We start from the raw sequence: 19,313 nt of genomic DNA, 5'->3' as shown, positions 1-19,313 counted from the left end.
GGTCACACTGGTTTCGCAGCAGAGCAGCAGAAATTCGAAGCGCACGAAAATACATAAAATACACACGAAATTATTGTAATGGCAAGAGACAAGCGAGCAGCAAAACGAATTTATAAAATGAAAATTTATTAATAAACTTGTTTAAGCCAAGAAACGTGTTAATGCAACGTCAGACATATAGCAGTGCAATCGCGTCCTCGTCCTCCTTTACCTCTGCCGCAGTTGCTTCTGCTGCTGCGGTCGCTGTTGCCGCTGTTTTTGTTTCCCCCATCGCACCCCTTGTCGGTGGTGTTAATGTGTTAATATTTTTATTTTTTTGTTGCTGAAATTGTGCTCGTGTGCTGTGTGTGTGCATATCTGTGTTTTATGTGAAAGAAGAAAAGGTGAAACAAAAAGGCAAGACAATTCGTATGCAGGAATTGTCGTCATCAGTCGTCTACCATTAGCCGCCAGTCGCTCTTCTGTCTGTGGCCGTTGTGTCAGGTTTAGATTCAATCAAGCGGCAAGACTTAAAGCACTCAAAAACTCAAGGGCTCTGCCAACATTGTACCAATCCAGAAAATTTACTCCCCTACCTCTGTCTGCCGTTATAGTCTGCCGTGTATTTGCGTGCGTGAAAGAGGTTCACACGGAGATTGGACTACTGCAACGACCGCACTGTACACGAAAAGTGCGGCGAGAAGGCCAGAAGAGCTCGTGAATGCGTTTGGACGGAGGAGCGTGAGAGACGATACGCACAAATCAGTGACGCCGTATGAGAGCGGAAAATCCAGAGAGTGGTGGCGCATCGCTTAAGATCGGCGGGAACCTGAGAGAAACTGCAGGGCGTGCGTGCGTGAGGGAACGGGTGCATTCAACTCCTCACGCACATATGCTGGCCCTCGCCAGACCCAGACAGCCGCCGCCGCCACCTCCACCGAATGCCAATCCCAGACAACGTTTAACATCCGCGTCCACGGCACTGACAACAGCACGAAATGACTATTCTGCTCCTACGCTGAATCCCCAACGGAAACCAAATCTCGTTGAAGGCGCCTCTACGTCATCCCCAACCGAAATGCTCGCGTCGACGTCAAACAGTGCCGCTCTCTCTGCCGCCTCTGGCTCAATGGATGCCTGCGACGAGCGAACGATGCTGCTGAGCGAGACACCAAAGAATGATGTCTGTGCTCCTGCTCCTTCTCCGCCCACAACGCTGCCACTTGTTCATACAACAACCACGACGTCGACACATCCGTCCCAGCAGCAACACCATCAGCGGCAGAACATTAACAACAACAATGCAAGAATCGAGGCCAGTGCGAGCAGCGGTAATAGCTGCAGCGCTAGCGCCAATGTCAGCAGCAACAACAACAACGAGAACAATACGATATCTGCAGACTGTGACGCAGACGGTGGCGTCGAAGCCGGCGCTGGCGATGATCTGTCCAGCGATCTCAGCGATAGATTTCCACGCCCGCCTGCAACCTGCGCCTTCGCTACCGCCACCGGCAACCCAAAGAAACCCGGAAAACTTAGCAAATTGGGATCCAAAAGCGTCGGCCTCAAACGGTAGGTTACTTTCTCCAGTCACTGGCAATGTTAACACCTCTCTCTGCTCCTCTACTGCAATCTCTCTCTATCACTACAGAGTTTCCTTTGGCTCCTCCAAGGGATCCATGGTGGAGACATTGGTTTTTGAGACGCCCACTCCGCTGTCGGAGCAAGTGGAGGCGACATTTGGCTTTGAAGCGGCGACCTCTGCGACAGATGGCGTTGCCGTGGCCGCGGGTCAGCCGCAGCTGCCGTCGCAGTTGCATCCGCAGTCGCAGTACCTTCCGCCAGTCGGACACGGTGACTATGCAAAACTGAATATGGACGACAGCGGTATTGAGGTTCAAGAAGAGTAAGTATCTTTGGAGTTGTGAAGAGTTGAAGAGGGATCTGCAAAGGCATTTTAGGATTTATAAGAAGAAGAGCTGTCAGCGTAGCTGTATATATCGTTTTTACTGTAGATTCATCCCTTCTTCAGGATAAACAGGGATTATCTTCATAGGAACGCATTGATCTCCACTTGTATTAACTATAAGTCCAGATGTAACGCTTTAGGTAGGCACAATTTTAAAGATATATGGTTTGTACATATGTAAATATGTATGATCATGGAATATATATAATTTTCAGCGACCGTATAAGCTATATTTTAAAAATCATACAGTTATAATTTTGTTTCACTTTTCAGCATAATCATTATTGCTAATAATTATTTATATTAATTATTATTAATAAGTATAAATAATAATTATGTTTCAGTAAAAAAAGTAAAACTCAAAAATATTGATCACATTTTGAGTTTTATTTTTTGAGCGATAATTTCTGTTAAAAAATAACGTTTTGGAGGGTTGCTCCCCCAACTCCCAGAGTATTTTTTGCTTCAGTACTAAAAAATAATGAAAAAAAAAAATACTAGAAATTAAAATAAATCCTCAAATATGTCGGGACTTAACGGAACATTAAGGGTTTGGAGGGTTGGTCAACCAATTTTAGCTCAGCCAATCTAAATAGATTTTGATGAGCAATACCTTGCACGACGCCCAATTAATGCACCTGAACATCATTCCTTTTCGACTTTTCCTGAGTTTTTAAAGACAAAATTTCGTAAAAATACCGCACAAAAATCAACATTTTTGATTTTTCAAAACTTAATATTTCACAGACGGTAAGCTAAGCCCACAAAGTGTTTCGGTCCACTCTTTTGCTGCATTTATTAGGTATAATCGTCTCGGGTAGTGTAGTTTGACTAAAACTCCAGCTCTGTAAATGTTTGCCAATTAATAACATACGAATATATGTACGTACAACCGTTTTTACCTTATCTGAGTAGGAGTATCAACAGTAGACATTCCGTCTAATGAATTTCGCTCCCCCCTTTCCCATGGTCTCAGTTTTTCTATGCAAAAGAGCATCCATTTCACCCAGAAATCATGGAATGAACTCCGTGTCCCTTTCTCTAGGCGCTTCCTGGCTTAAACACACACAAAATAGTTTGTAAATCGATAATTACGCTGGACTGCAAGTTCCGTTTACAGAGTTTATACATGCACACATGACAGGCGCTGTGGTTACCACTCCCACTCTCTCTCCCGCTCTATATGTGTTCTCATCATTTCAATTGAAAGAAGCTTACATTTGTTTGTTTGTGTTCCATCGTCCTTATGTTACCGGTTTTGTATGTACATACATATGTGCAGCCGACTTCGACGGGCGTTTTAATAAGTTGTCGAATTGGGGACTAGCTATTGGAATACCGTCAAGCTGTGCTGCTTTATTACATAATGACGTTCTGTCGCCTTTAACTTTCACTCTTCCTCTCTCTCCATTTAATTCTTATTTTACGTGTGTGTGTGTGTGTACGTGCATTTTAAAGCAATGTAATGTGGGTCAAACTTCAATTGGTGGTTGGTTGTTGACCCACATCTTTTTCGGCTGCATTTGTGTATCTGCCTTCGCTTCTATGGGCGCGGCAGCGGCTCCCACACCCTGCGCAGGTTCTCGTTCCTTTATGAAGTAGACAACACTTCACCACGCCATTTGAGGGGGTCTATCGATTGCCATTCTCAATTAAAAGCGATAGCTAACGCTCTATCGATTGCACATAGAGTGACTTCTGGTTCCCATTTTGGACGTTCTCTCTCTCCCTTTCTTTCTCTATCTCTCTGTCTCTCTCTCTCTACTTTGCAACCATAAGTTATATTTTACACAACGTATGTTTTTTGGACAAGATATTGTTATTTTTAAAATTAGAATCCACTCAAACCATTTTTTGGCTACAGTCAACTACAATACTATAACTTTTTGTTGACGGACAACAGACAAGCTTATTCAGCACACCACACATACATACCTATGTAGTTCTGTACTTCGGCTTTGTTGAGAGCTTTAATTCGCTGGTCGCGTCGAGCGTGATGTCATCCAGCTTTGAAGCTTAGAGGGCAGTCACCTGTTGTAAAACTTTCATTCTTACAGTTAGTCAGCCACAAAGACCAGATAAGGAGAAAGAAAGAACTACTATTCGATATCATACATTCCCCAATACCCTAATGAAGTTGGAACGTTCTTTGGAGTGACTACTCGTTTTTATACCCGGTACTCGAAGAGTAAATAGGGTATATTGTATTTGTGCGAATAACGGTAACGCATAAGTAACGCACAGAAGGAAACGATTCCGACCCCATAGCCGAGTTGATTCAGCCATGTCTGTCTGTCCGTCTGTGCGTCTTGTTAGTCGTATAGTTCTCAGAGACCATAAGAGCTAGAGCCACCAAATTTTGGCTCCAGACTACTGGATGCTCACACTGAAACCAGTGTATTTCAAATATTAGCCCCGCCCCCGCAAAAGGGCGAAAACGTCCCAAATCTACAATTTTAAAATAAATCTAAAAACACCATTCTGTAGGGAATGACCATATCTATTAGATCACCAAATTGGGATCCGATTGGATCATTGAATGACAGATGAACAAAAAAATGTAAAATTTGACAAAACACCGCTAAGGTGCAGATGTAGTACTGAGTGCCGGGTATAAAAGTTGTGCCGCGTAAGAAGCGTCTCACACGTCCCTTCTCGTTTAGAATATAATAATGTTCCGATCGAGATGATTATACACATGTGCATTCATGCACATTTATACATCAGGGCTTCTATTGTGCATAGGAAAAGACTGCCGCTCACGTACACGCGTATTACAGTTATTCGCACCAATACCAATGTATTGAAATGTTTCGTTTTGCGAAGACAGCACCTTAGCACACAATTACAAAAACGGCACATAAATGTGTACGTGCCGAGCCCTGATATACATACATACATAAATACATAAATGCACAAGTAGAAGCTGTTGAAAAAACCTTCATATCTTGGAAATTGTGGATAGCACTTAGAAAGAAAATACATATGTACATACATATGTATTTTGGAATCCGACTACTGCCAAACCAATGATTCTACTTGAAATATCTCGGTAGTACTTTGACTGAATCCAACATACATAGTACCAATGCCATACCGTAATGTACATTATTATGTACATACATCCCTGGTAGTAACTGTAGAATGGATTAGTTGTGTAATTGTGAGGTGAGGTGATGCCGATAGACGGAGGCTGCATCAACAACTGGCCTCGGACTCGTACCATTCCCCGTACGCCCTTCATAGCCACGCCTTTCTTAACATGATTCTGTTGTTGGTATGTCTTTCAAGTGAGCGATAGAAATTCGAACACCCCGTTGGACATGTTCTTATACATACATACATATGTACATGGGACACATACCACATCTCTGTCGCAGGGGCCTTGCATGTACATATGTACGTATAACCATTGTGAAAGTACATCTCGAACTGTCCGTTAATTGATTTTCCGGTACACACGGACGACCGAGCTGGGTACTCTTGACATGCATAGAGCCCATCATCATCATCATCTAAAAGTATGTACATACATATGTATATGAATGTGCTCCTCCCATCGTCGGTGCTACCCACAGCCGAAGCAGAAGTAGCGACAACAGCCACCACATCGCCCATTTTCACTCTTTTGTAATGCTGATAGTAATTGTGCCTCTGATCAGCAGTGCATTGCTGCGTGTCTGCCCGGTGTTCTGCTCCTGCTTCTTGCATTGTTTTTGCAGCTGTCATTATAGTTACAGTGGGATTGAATAAATATACGGAACATAATCCAGGGCCTCAAAACTACAAATGCTAATGGCTACAGACTTCATCTCTTTGGATTTACAATTGTTGAGTGTACCTTCATGGAAGTTTCTATGCCACTACCCCATGTCATTTTATTTTCGCATAGTGTTTTGTTTGCCATCGATCTTCGACTCTTTATCAGTGATTTTGTAGTCGTATATAGGACTACTTATCACGCTTTATAACACTCAAAAATAATCTCAAATCAATTTAATGCCCAAATTTAAAAAAAATCACAAATAAAGGGGAGTGAGGGTATTAAGCGGCAGTAGTAAGTGCTATAAATATATGGCTTGGGTCATGTGCGCTGTCATATTTAAATTGGAAGCATTATTTTGTGCCATTGTGCCCGCGCCCTATAACCTGTTTACGTGTGGAGAATATCTTTTGGAGTGCATGTGTGTATTTAAGCGTTTCAAATAGTTTTTTGAACAACAGAATGTGAGGGAGGGGTCCGCTCACGCGGGACACAAACTTAAAGCATCAGTCAGTGCCTGCCGACCCCAATATGCGCCAGTAGCCGCGGTGCAGCCCTCTCTCACAGCTAGTGGCAGCCCTGTTAATCAACTGGCAGTATTCCCCCTTAACCATACATATGTACATATGTGCATATGGATGTCCTCTTCTCCGTTTTTATCTATTTTCACCCGCAACATACCTTTATGCGGTTACGTGTTTATGTTTTTCTTTTCTGTTTTTTTTTTATTTTGTGTTATTTTTTGTTATTATTATCGGTTTGTTGCTGCTGTGTATAACATCGTGAGAGAGATGTAGAGAGAAAGAGAGCTTACTTGCGCTAGCAGCAAGAGAGACAGCTGTGCTCTCTTTAACTGCCTCTTACTCCCTTCGTCTTTCTACAGTTACTTAGAGTGCGCAAAAAAGTGATGTCATGTTTGTTCGCTAAACGACGTTGCCAGATTTGAAGTATACAGCTCTCGTTCACTTAATATACCCCTGCAGGAAGGTATGATTATTTAAAGCATTTATGCTTCAGTTCAATCCTGTACAGACTTGTCTCCCCCAATCGCAATATACACATAAAAGTGAAACCACTAAATAATACAGACAGAGAACCATAAACATAGACGTCATTGCAAGGGTATTAAAACTTCGGCTGGCGTATCTACATACATACATATGTACATACCTCCTTTCCTTATTATTTTTTTTTATACTTTATAACATGAAATGCGCGATTTTGTTGCTTTGTTTCGTACTGTTAGATCAAGACGACGCAAATGATTTCTGGTTTTCGCTTTACCGGCAGTCTTTGTGATGTAGCCGCTAACAACACTGCAGCTGCCAAGAAAAAAATTCCCGGCTGCCGTTTGTTTTTGTTTGTCCGAGCCCCAGAACTTTTTGCGCGCCGTTTTCGTGGCGATCCCCATGCAGAAATATTTTGGAAATGTTTTTTCTTTTCTTAAAATAGACGGCATAAAATACTCGTATGTACATGATAGACGGCACATATAATGTATGAACCTTTTACTTACACTTTTGGTGCCAAGAAATTTCCGGAAGTCGTAACGTCCAGCGAGGCGGAGAAGTAAAATTGTATGTCAGAAATGCTCTGAAGATATCAAAAAGTTTAGTTTTTACAGGCGCAAATCCGAATTAAAGAAAATTTAACTAAGCGCCAGCTTAATTCCATGAACATGGTGGCAACGCTGTTTAACTTCATGTGAAATCAGAGGGAGAGCGAAACGCGTGCTCTGTCTCTCACGAAGGTATATTTATACAAGGTGAGGATTTTTAAGGAGCTCCTCTATCAATATGATTTTCCGTGCATTTAGTTTCATATGTAGTAGCTCCATCTGAAAACTTAGTGTGAAAGGGTCTGAAAAAACTGTTGCTGTATTCCTTATCGCTGTGCAGGGCGCATTATCAGGCGTTAGCAACATAACTTTCCGAACAATTCCCGCGATAAACGTCGCGAAATATAAGAAAATAAAAATAACATATACTCTACGGAGTACGACTGCCATTCCTTACTCTCAATATACCATGTGAGAGGTCTCTGAACACTCTTCTCTCTGTTTGCTGCTCTTTCGCGCTACTGCAAACATTCATGTGCTCACGCTCGCGTGTATGTGTGTGTGTTTTGTATCTTTTACTTTTTAGCAGCAAGCATCGCCAAACAGGCAGGCATTCCGCTTAGTCGCAGCCCAGCACCAGCAGCAAAGCAAAGTAGCAGCCAACAACAAAACTCGTGTGCGTGAATTGTCTTCCTCTACGAACTGTTTTTTTTTTACGCCGTCGCGAGAGGAAAACGCGCGTAGAATCCTGTGCCGACCCGTGATCGTTCCCTCTCCCACCCAATTGGAGGAGCAGCTTGGAGCATCCCCTCACCTGTCAAGTGCGTGAAAATTGGTTTATAGGAAAAATTATATGCTTTGTCTTGCCATTTCTGCTTGAAAACTAATCGTGCGTGCCAAAGAGGGAAAAGCACATACACACTCTAACAACTGTTTGTTGGTAGTGTGGGTGTGGGGGGAGGGGAAGTAGAAGAGTTTTAGAGAGTGTTTGCTGAGGTAGAGTGCGAAGAGAGTCTAAGCATTGTTGGAGTGTGTAGGGAGTGTCGGGGGTTGAGGTTTAAAGAGAGAGAGGCACACACGCAAATGCAAGTGGTTGGTGGATTGGGTGGTGGTGGTGTCGGTGGTGTTCCTCCCCTGGGCCCCCTCATCAAAGCCGAAGCATTATGCCGCAGTGTTGGTTAATTCCAGAAGCAAATAAAAATTATCGAAAATGAAAAAATTATTTAAAAAGCATGAACTATTTTACATTTTAAGAGTGATTCGTGTAAAAACAAACTAAAAAACACGGACACAGACGTGGCGGCAGTATTTGTATAATTGTTGGTTCCCCTCCACACAACAGTTGGCTGGATACTCAAAGTGACTTCATCGCAAAAAATACACACAGTGCGAGGGAGAGGTAGATAGCGGTAACTAAAGCGAGAGAGAACCGCCGCCCCTCCCCCTGGGGCACACTGTTAAACGCAATTAAAACACACTGCTCGCTTGTCCTACTGTGCCAGTGTCTGTGCTAAAACAGAGCAATGTACATTTACATCATATATGTACATAAATTAGTTTAGCCGCTGAGGCGTTTTGTTATTTATATATTATACAATACACAAATATGTCTGTGTGTGTGTTTTGTGTACATATGTATATATTTTGAAATTATAAAATGAAATGCCATTCCCCGTCAACCCACAATCCCCTCAACCACATGAAAGGAATATAAGCTCCGAAGCTGCGGATACCCCTTGTTTCTATGGCCATGTTAAACATCATTGTGGTTTCAGAACCATAAAAGCTTTTCATAAAAAAACCCGATTTGTTTTTATGTTTTTCATTTCGTTAATACATTTACATATATGGAAATCCAAGTGATTTTCGACTGTTCGACTGTTTTTGAGAACCATAAATATACATACCCCACACACTGAATAAAACTAAGTATTTACACATTACTACAAATCATCGACACAGTGCAGCTTCTGAGAGAAGCATTCCTGCTGTTTATTACATTTCCAATTTTCAAGAGCAAAAAAAAACACAAAATATTCGAGTATTTGTTGTGTTTGTTTTGGTACGTTTGCGCGGGTGGGGCTTGAGAGAAGAGAGTCGCATAATTTGTTTCAACTCTCTGCAGTCCCTGTCGCGCTCTTATTTAAGCTTTTGTCAGCTGTGACGTCGATTTCCTCTCTCTGTCTCGCCCTCCCTGTTTGTGTGCCCAAAACGAATTGAAAATCCTCTGCTCTGCTGGCGTCGCTATTGATTCGGTTGGAGTGGTGGGTGGGGGAGGAGGAGAGCGTTTGCGGTACATTTTTGAATGCGCTCATCGTGCTGCCTGCTTCTGCTTCTTCCCTTTTACAGAATCATATTTTGCTTTGCTCCCTTCTCACTTCTGATGGGCAACAAGTTTTTTTTAGGTTCTTTTAGTTGTTAAATTTGTTTGGAGCACTCGAAAATTAAGTTTACGCAACCCCCGAAACCAACCGACTGGCCACCTACATCTCTTGTACTTCAATTCAACAATCCTTGCTCTTCTCAAAACCAACAACAATTGATTTGGTACCTTATACTCTTGGATTAAATGGGAAGATTTTGTGAAAGAAGTCTTATGTATCGTATGCGATAACAGGAAGATAGTTAATTCTTGGCTGAAAAGTTTTCAAAGAAATTAAATTATGTGTGTAGTTTCCAACATTTCCAGAATATGTTTCTGCATATATTTAATAATCGAATAATAATACATATTTAAGTGGGTTAATAAGTATTGATTGCTTGCCGCGACATGCAGCAGCACCCCTCTGCCTGGGATATGCTTGGAGCGTTTAAATTAAATTCTTTAAATTACATCTTTCGATATACAGGAACATATGAAGAATGTATATGTAGTTATCCGCATAAAGAGTATCCCATACGTTCCGCACTTGTTTTTTGTTTCGATCGCACAACTTGTTTCAGCTTGTAACTGCTTGCTGGTCTGTATTTATTGTTTTTGTTACTGTTCCAGTTGTAGAAGATAGTCTCGTCGTTGTTTCTCCTCTTCGCTTTCGCATATCAATTTCGGCACATGACGTAATCGTTCACATGTTCAATGGGTTGTTCCAACAACAACAAGAAAAGCAGAACATTAAGGTATGAAGTGTATTGCGTCTTAGAAATGTAAACAGATAAAATAAATAGTGTGAATGAAGGGAAGTGTCGCTGAAAGGGGATGAAGGGAGTTTTAGTGCATTATTTGAGTGTTGTATCATCGTTTTGTTTCTTTTAATAACTTTGACAGGTTTCCTCTTCTCATGGAAAATACCATATAGACGGGTAGGGTCAAAGTTCTCGAACAATAAACAGCCGCCACAAATAATGAACATATGTATGTATGTATGTACATATGTACAAAACTTGTTTCATATCATGGACTTACATACATATATATGTATAAATGTATATATTATATACACGCAAACTTAGAAAATGGGAAGTGAATGTTTGGCGTGTTCTTACATCTAAAGATACATACCTATATACATACATACATACATACATGTTAATATTAAGGCATGTGGGTGACCAAGAAGCTACATATGTATGTATGTATGTACATACACCACAAGCAATTTTAAACTAGTTGCCAAACTCACATTTTTAACTTTAAGGAAACTTTAAGCGCATTTTTAGAAAGGAAAGACTCCTACAAATCTGGGGAATAACACAGAAATCTTGTTTTAAGGTTTTTATGTTTTCAAGGGACCTTAGTGAAACTAGTAGGTTAGGTTGAGGCGGTCGTCGGGACTTCACAATCCCGACACACCTAGGCCGGGTTCGGCCCGTTGTGATTCCGCTTGGATCTTCACCTCTTCTCCTCCCGTTTGTCAGGGTGTCAGCAGTACTCCCATCCAGATGCTCTCACAAAGTTTGCCCTCTTCCTGGGGCCTATAGTAGCCATTTCTGAAATGTCGTTAAGAAAAGGTGAGCCCAGATATTTTAACCTCCTTCTACTGAGAGCCGGGCAGGAGCAGAACAGATGTTCTTCTGTCTCCTCCTCGTCCTCGTCTCTACAGCTACTACAGAAGTCGTTATAGGGGGCACCCAGCCTATTCGCATGGTTACCTATTAGCCAGTGCCCTGTAAGAGAGCGAATAACTATGCTGCACCTATGTCTGCTTAGTTTGCATAGTTCAGCGGTGCGTTTTCTCGAGATGTCTGGCCACGTTTGTCGGGTGATGCGACAGCCCGTGACCATTTGCCATCTGTTGGTTGTTTGCAAGGTATAGTACTCCTTTATTTTGAGCTTGCAAGTGGCCATTGGCATACGTGTTTCCTCCTTATCTTGATTGAGGGGGAGTGTAGTGCCAGATCTTGCCAACTCGTCTGCTAGGCAGTTGCCTTCGATGTCCTGGTGTCCCGGGACCCATATTAGGCTAATAACATATTGCCTTGCCATCTCGTGTAGAGATTTGCGACAATTTGCCACTGTGGTCAAATTCGACGAAATCGCGTTTAGTGATTTTAGTGCCGCCTCGCTGTCACTATAGATGTTTAGGTGAGTAGCCGCGACTGAGATTTCTTGAAGGCATGTTAGCGCTTCGTTTATAGCAATGACTTTCGCTTGGAAGACACTGCAGTGGTCTGGAAGGCGAAAGGAATGCCTCATATTTAGTTGCCTGGAGTAGATTCCTCCGCCAACTTTGTTGTCTAGCTTGGATCCATCAGTAAAGATGTTGATGGCCCCCGTTGGGCCAGGTGTGCCCTCGAGCCATTCCTCTCTGGGGGGGATTATAGCTTCAAAGGGGGTGGCTGTGTACTCTCTGGGAACGCAATAATCTGTCCTATCAGGTATTATATTAGTGTCCCTAAGGATCGCTGAGTGACCATATGGTCGTGACGTCCATAGGTCCGAATCTCGCAGACGTATTGCTGCCCTTGTTGCCTGTTCCTTCCCTGCAAGGTCTATGCCCTGCAGGCATAGAATGACATTTAGTGCGTCATTTGGTGTGGTGCGGAGAGCGCCACTAATGCAAAGAGTGGCCGTTCGTTGGACCTTTGCAAGTTGAGCGGTAATTGTCTTTTTTGACAGAGCCGGCCACCATACTGTGACTCCGTAGAGCAGTATTGGTTGGGCAACAGCTCGATATATCCATTGGACTATACGTGGGTTCATACCCCATTTTAGTCCGATGGCTTTTTTGCAGGTGTATAGGGCCATAGTGGCCTTCTTCACTCTTTCTTTCGTATTTAGGTTCCAATTTAACTTCCTGTCTGTTACCAACCCAAGGTAACTGGCACTGTCGCTAAAGGTTAACCTACAGTTTTTTAGTGTTGGGGGGTTGAGTGGCGGAGTTTTGAACTTGTTAGTGAATAGCACAAGTTCCGTTTTCGAGGCATTTACACCTAATCCGCACGATCTTGTCCATTCTGACAATCGATCAAGTTTTGTGGTCATAAGATCACAGAGTGTTTGGGGGAATTTTCCCGTGAATATAAGGACAACGTCGTATGCATATGCCACTACTTTGCAACCACCCCCCTCCAAGTCACATAGAATCTTATTGACTGCAATGTTCCATAGGGGGGAGACAGGACACCTCCTTTCGGAGTGCCTCTGTTTACATACCTTGTCTGAGTGGACGAACCCATTGATGATGTCAATGTCCTGCATGTGAGCAATTGATCGATGAGCATCACCAAGTGGCAGTCCACCCCCAGGTCAGTCATGGCCGCCGTAATGGCTCCTGGCTCGACGTTGTTGAAGGCTCCCTCAATATCGAGGAAGGCTGCTAGGGAGTATTCCTTAAGGTGTAGAACTTTCTCTATACCTGAAATCACTTCATGTAGGGCCGTTTCCGTGGATTTACCTTTCCTGTATGCGTGTTGTGAGTCTGCAAGCATCTGAGGGTCGCTAATCCACAGAACTTGTCTCCAACCACCCAAGGCTCCTGGATTAGGACTACGTCGCCTCCGCTTGATTCCAAACGGAGTAGGAGGGCAGCAGTTGCTTCTTTACAGTGGTGGAGATGTATCTGAAGGAGCCTCAGAGGGATCCTTTCCTATCTCCACCCCTGTATTGTCGGCGTCCGACTTGCCGAAGCTTTCGTTCCGGCACATTGCCTAGAACTCCAGCATCAGCTCCGACTCTAGGGAGTCACCTTCTTGGGCCAAATCCAGCTCGTTGTCGGGTGCCTCGATCTCCGAGGCAACATCCTGCTCGACTGGGTTGTGGACAGGACGCACCCCGGCCGCTGCATCCGACTTGTATACCTTTACAGTGACAGAGCTGAACCCAAAGTTGAGCTCATTTTTGGCTGCCTCTATCGGGGCCAGCGACTCTTTATTTAACACGACCACGGCTTGGTTTGTGGGGCCCTGCGTCGCTTCAACTTTGACTACCTTCCAGTCCGCTGTTGGAAGGTTTGGGTTGCATCGCTGCAACATTAGCAGGATGCGTTCTGGCTCTCTTATGGAGGCCGGCACCCAAATTCTCGCCCTCGGTCTGCTGGGCACTTCGCTCCAGTCGACTGCTGCTAGTTTAGCGCCTGGATAAACTTCGCCTACTTGCGCTACCGCTGCTTTATATAGCTGCACGGAGCGCTCATCTTCGCAGGATTTAATTTTCGTGTAACCCTGGAACCATCCCATGTCTTTGCAGAGTGGAGGTGGGCCGGGGTCTTTGTCCAGGAGCTCGAAGCAGCGGTCGGCCAGTGCCGCTTCCACCCACTTCCACTGGTTCCTCGGGATTCTTCCGTCCGCGCTTCCTTTGTTGACGACGCCTATCAGCGTCCTCTCCTTGGCAATCTGGGCAAAGGACACATTTGGCAGTATCCTGGATAACTTTGCAGCTGGTCCAGGCGTCTCTTAGCACCACTTTGGAAAAAACGAATTTACATTTAAGAAATGATTAACAAATAACGAATTTCTTAGTTAACACTTTTGAACTATTAATTCTAAATCTATATTTATCGTTCATTATTTAGTTCAGTGTCCTATTTGGCATGGAATCCACTAAATCCAGCCATCGATTTTGTGGAGCTTTGGACCAGGACTCTTAAATTTGTTCTCAAAGTGATCCGACAGTGGTTGGCTTGGAAGCAGAAACTGCCTTCTGGACGTCGGACCACAGATTCTCGATGGGTTTCATTTCAGGCGCCTGTGCAGGCCACTCTAAAACGTTCAGTGTTGGCCCCGAACCATTCCTTTGCTTTCATGCTGGGGTTATTTTCCATTTGACCCATACGAGTGGCATTTCGTATTATTCAAAGGATAGCAGTACTGTCTCCATGATATTCAAGGGCACTTGCTGATCCATTATAATTTATATTCAATGTATTGACCCTACTATTTAGTAGGAGAAGCAGGCCCATACCATTACGCTACACATTTCATGTTTAATGGTTTATGTGGTATACTGGAGTTCTTTGGACGTGTAAAGTATCCATCGCTTTCCAGTAAATTTACTCATCTGATATTAATATTGTTCTCCATTATTGGGATGTCCTATTGGCATGCTCCCTTGCAAACTTCATGTGCTTAGTAATACATATAAAAGTGGTAGCTTTCTTGGTCTGCACGCTTTTAGACTATGTTGGCTAACATACATATGTTCAAACTGTCTAGCCCATCGCTTTTATTTTATGCTCTTATTAAAGCCATGTAAAAGGCTTGAAGGTTACCTTCTTGCTTTTATGAATCTGTCTTTTGACCTGAAAAGGGGTCATATATCGGTTTCGTCCACGTGTTTCAAACTTTTCTTCATAGTTAAGGCGTTTTCAACCATTTTTACGTTTTTACGTCCAATATCAATTTTTTGCTCAGGTCGCGCTGCTCCGCATTTCAGAGCTTTCCACGTCTTATTTGTATGATTATTATTAGCTTTTATGATAGAAACAATGAAATATTAGTCAAAACTAATAAATACGTGGTTTATAAAAAGACAATTCCGCGAAATTACGGAGATTCACTTAAAAAAGTCCTCATGGTTCTATTATTTTTTTACAATAAATAATACATAATACTAATAAATAAAATTAAATATACAGACGGAAATTAGAAGAAAGGTAACACTTTTTTTTGCTTACGGGGAATACTAAACTATATGATCAAAAAAATAATTTAAAACGAGAAGGGACGTGTGAGACGCTTATTACGCGTCACAACTTTTATACCCGATACTCAGTGGGACAACCAACCAAACCCCTTAGTGGGTTTTTAGAATTCTTTTATCTTCAAACCTGTGCATACCGCAGATTTGCGCGATTTGTGGGTGCGGAAGGGGGCATTGAGATCATACAGCCATCTGGATGCAAAATTTGGTGGCTCTAGCTGTTATAGTCTTTGAGAACCAGGCGCTCAACAAGACGGACAGACAGACAGACATGTCTAAATCGACTTGGCTATTGATGCTGTTCAAAAATATATACTTTGTGGGCTCGGAAACGCTTCCTTCTGTGTGTTAAATACATCCGTTATTCCGCACAAGTACAATATACCCTGTTTACTCTTCAAGTACCGGGTATAAAAATCGCAACCGTAATTGCATTTATTTTTGTCAAGAACAAAATGTGTTGTAATGGTGCTATAATTTTTTTCCCAACTGTATATGTACATATGTACATATATGTCTGTACATATGAACATACATATGTATATATATGTACACTATGTATGTACGTATATCGTATGTGTCCTAGGGAAAGAAAAGTGGGAAAGAGTATCACCTTGTGGATACTATGTACATATGTATGTACACACCATGCAATGCGATGATGCATTCTGCTCATGTTTTCTTTCTCCATCAGTTCATCCTTATTATAAAATATATATATATACATATGTACACTTCTGCCCAAAAAAAAATAGGTACACGATTATGAAATTTCTTTCATGACTCCTAAAACTTTTTTGGATGAAATGAAAAATCCAATTCGCTTACGACTTTTTAACACAATTATTTTTGATTTAAAATATGTATTCTGTGATCGTTTATAACTAAAAAGCATTAAAAAGGGGTGGTACAAATAATAAGTTATTTTGTATTTGTAATTGTACATTAATGCAAAGGTCATTAATGCATCTACCCTGGGATGCATTTCCCTCCACTATTGACAATATTTCCCTAAAATTCAATGATTTCTCTGAAGCTCCTTCCAGGAGAAGCTCTGCGCCACTTCGTCCGATTTCCATGTCCATTTAAACAGCTTACAATTCGTTTAAGAACTAAAACTGCCATTCTCCACACATGCAGTCATGTCAAAAATTTATTATTTTTGGACAGTTATATTATTATATTGGACAGTTGGCATTACTTCAGCAAATGCTCTGCAAAATTTATATTTTCAGAAATTTTTGGGTGCTCTTAATATAATTTTGTTGATTTTCTGCTCTAGTCTCTGAGAACTTGCCGAAAATCAAGACGAACGGACAGACAGACAGACCGACAGATATACAGTTATAGACTCGGCTATTGATGCTGATCAAGAATATATATATGTACGTTATGGGTTCGGATTCGGTTCTGTGCGATACTTTTGTGCACAAATACAGTACTTTTTGAGTACCGCGCATATAAAGCAATTCTTCTAGAGAGCTCTAAATATTCATGCACTTGAATCAATCTACATATGCACGACGCTGAGGATTGCCGATCGCGAATGAAACCAAGCAGAACGTGATAGAGACGGAAAACGGGTTTCCAGCTAATTTTCCAAGACAAATGTACATATGTACATGCATATATACATATGAATGTATCTAAATGTATATCTCATGTCCATGGGCTTTATGGGTGGTCAATAGCCCCCGGGCCATATAGGGAAAGCGCTCCGTAGCTATCGGGATGTGCGGCTGCAGGTTTTCAATCAATTCAAACTGAATCAGAATACAAAATTTTGCTAAAACCCCAATTTGGCAAATTACTTGATTTAATTGACATTGAAATTGAGGCGCCGTGACATCACAAGGGACGGTGCGTAATCTTTGCGGTGATCGCTAAAGCCGAATATACAAATATTTAATGTACTGAAATTTTAATTAGATTTTGTTGTCTTTTTGTTGCAGGTCGGAGCGTTCAATTGTGCGAGTTTCCATATACCAAAGCAGTCAGCCGCAACAGATCTGCCCACCGGTGGAGTATATCCAGGGGCCCTATTCAGACGGCCTGGATCTAACGATCGGTAGCTATACAATCGACCCAACCACAATGAGCACGACTTCGGCGACGATGCAGCAGCATCAGCAGATTGGACTTGGGGCTGCCTATGATCGTCAGCACAGGTGCGTCAGCAGTCAGGATGCGTACATACATACATATATCGCAAGTATTGATTTATAATATCATGTGTATAATTTGTGAATCGTTTGCAGCACTGATTCTGGCTGGGATAATCCCTTTCGTCCAGGTGGCGATCTCTCCAGAGAGGCCGACGAAATCGTCAATATGATTCGCGGTTAGTCCTGAGCTCTGTCTCTCTCTTTGCATTTGAGCTACTATAGCGTTTATATCTATGTTTATGCAGGTGGGAAGCCAATTACACCCACAGAGGATCGTACAATAGGAAATGGAAGCGCACAGCATGCCGATGACAACTGTAATGGCGGAACAGCGGTCGGCGAGAGCGTGACCAGAAGCAATGTTAGTCTTAATCGTAGTCAAAGTCTCATCTCAGATATTATCTCTCACACTCTCTCCCTCGTCAGCTCTCGCAGAATCAAGCAACAGCACAAAACGGTACAAATTCCCACGCCAGCAAGTTGGCGACAGTGGGCAATGCAACTGCTGGTGGTGGTGGCGGCGTTGGACGTGACGAGGGTCAAAGCAACAGCAGCACCAACGGCGTCACCGCTTTGGGCCAGGTGTCGAAACAGGTGGTGCCGGGACCAACATCGGCAAGTCATGTCGTCATCGATGAGAAGAAGAGCAAGAAGAAGGGCTGCTGTGTTGTCCAATAATCATGGACATCGCTGGCATACGACATGGGCTGTTGGGACCGCAGGGTGGCAGTATGCGCTGGGTGGGGGGTTATAGAATGGAAGAATTGTGTTTTTTTTTCTGTTCGTTTTTTTTATGTGATCCCGAAGCCGAGTCCGAGAGCTGGTGTTAATGTTTTGCTTTTCTTTGCTTTACGAATTCCAAGAGGAATAAAAATAAAATCAACCAAATCAAAGGAAAAGAAAGAAAGAGTAAAGATAAACAAAAAATCCAAGCACACTGAACACACCAGCATCAAACGAAATAACGAGCGGTTCAGTCGCAACAGAAACAACAAAAGAAAACCAATAACAAGGACAAGGGAGCAAAATAAGCCACGCTAGAACGAGAACAAAAAGAACTACGCTTAAGCGAGAAGAAAAGGAATATAAAAGCATCAAGAGCAAAAGCAATAAAGCAACGAGAAGAAAATGGACCAGCAACAGTAGCATCAGAAGCAATAGAATAATGCGTGGCAAAAGAGTCATCACCTCCATCAGAAGCACTAGAATAACGAGTGGAAACAAGTAAGAACAACGACCACCAAAGAGCTGCACTTAGGGGCCGCCTTTACCCATTATGGGAACTGGCACTTGCAATCGGTGTAGCCTCGCCACAATCCATAACCAATTGCTCTCCCAAAATCCTGAAATCAGTCGCAATTGCTGTTCTTAGAAAAGATTTAGCCAGTCAGTGTCCCCGCCAGACCCCCGAGGGACAGTCGCTTCAATTTTAAACAGCTACCGTAAACACGAATTGTAAATCTAAAATATATACCTAATTATAAAACTTATATATTATTTATATGTATATATATATATACATATATACATACTCGTTAGTCTGGACCCATATGCTAACAGTTGATTGTAGACAAAAAAAGAGTCCTACAATTCTATGAAATTATCTAGAACTAAATTTTTTCCTTTTTTTTTATATTTTAACGACCCACATACAAATGTATTTGTACATATGTGGATGCAGATATGTATATCTAAAAAAATACATCTATAAATGCACACATATATAAATGCATGAAATTTTTTTTATAATTGTAAAATCTAGTGCGGCTTTTTAAACAAGATGACATTTAAAGAGTAAAAAC

General features: G+C 42.2%; 1 protein-coding gene and 1 long non-coding RNA gene across 3 annotated transcripts; one reads left to right on the top strand and one right to left on the bottom strand.

Annotated features, from left to right (window-relative positions):
• Positions 1 to 26: 26 nt before the first annotated feature.
• LOC117581461 (hyphally regulated cell wall protein 3) lies at positions 27 to 18,997 on the top strand. 2 transcript variants are annotated; one of them, XM_034268679.1, is made up of 6 exons: positions 27 to 1,551; positions 1,631 to 1,885; positions 17,299 to 17,514; positions 17,605 to 17,687; positions 17,757 to 17,872; positions 17,938 to 18,997. In XM_034268679.1, the coding sequence occupies exons 1-6, from the start codon at positions 755 to 757 to the stop codon at positions 18,187 to 18,189; spliced, it is 1,719 nt and encodes a 572-aa protein (XP_034124570.1). In that variant the 5' UTR covers positions 27 to 754; the 3' UTR covers positions 18,190 to 18,997. The 2 variants fall into 2 exon arrangements, with proteins under 2 accessions (XP_034124570.1, XP_034124571.1); XM_034268680.1 differs by lacking the exons at positions 27 to 1,551; positions 1,631 to 1,885 and adding an exon at positions 7,952 to 8,090.
• LOC117581467 lies at positions 2,503 to 3,092 on the bottom strand. The gene is made up of 2 exons (XR_004573658.1): positions 2,851 to 3,092; positions 2,503 to 2,793 (listed from the first exon to the last, which is right to left on the bottom strand). It is a non-coding gene; the product is annotated as an uncharacterized LOC117581467 (long non-coding RNA).
• Positions 18,998 to 19,313: the final 316 nt, after the last annotated feature.

This window comes from Drosophila guanche, unplaced genomic scaffold (assembly GCF_900245975.1).
Source record: "Drosophila guanche unplaced genomic scaffold, DGUA_6, whole genome shotgun sequence".
Lineage (NCBI taxonomy): Eukaryota > Metazoa > Arthropoda > Insecta > Diptera > Drosophilidae > Drosophila > Drosophila guanche.
Note: the sequence above shows the minus strand (reverse complement) of the source record. Positions and strands in the feature narration are given on the sequence as shown.

Coding starts and splice junctions, on each gene's coding strand:
- LOC117581461 (XM_034268679.1), top strand. CDS start 755: ATGAGAGCGGAAAATCCAGAGAGTGGTGGCGCATCGCTTAAGATCGGC. Junction 1,552..1,630: donor AAAAGCGTCGGCCTCAAACG/GTAGGTTACTTT, acceptor CTATCACTACAG/AGTTTCCTTTGGCTCCTCCA. Junction 17,515..17,604: donor GCCTATGATCGTCAGCACAG/GTGCGTCAGCAG, acceptor AATCGTTTGCAG/CACTGATTCTGGCTGGGATA.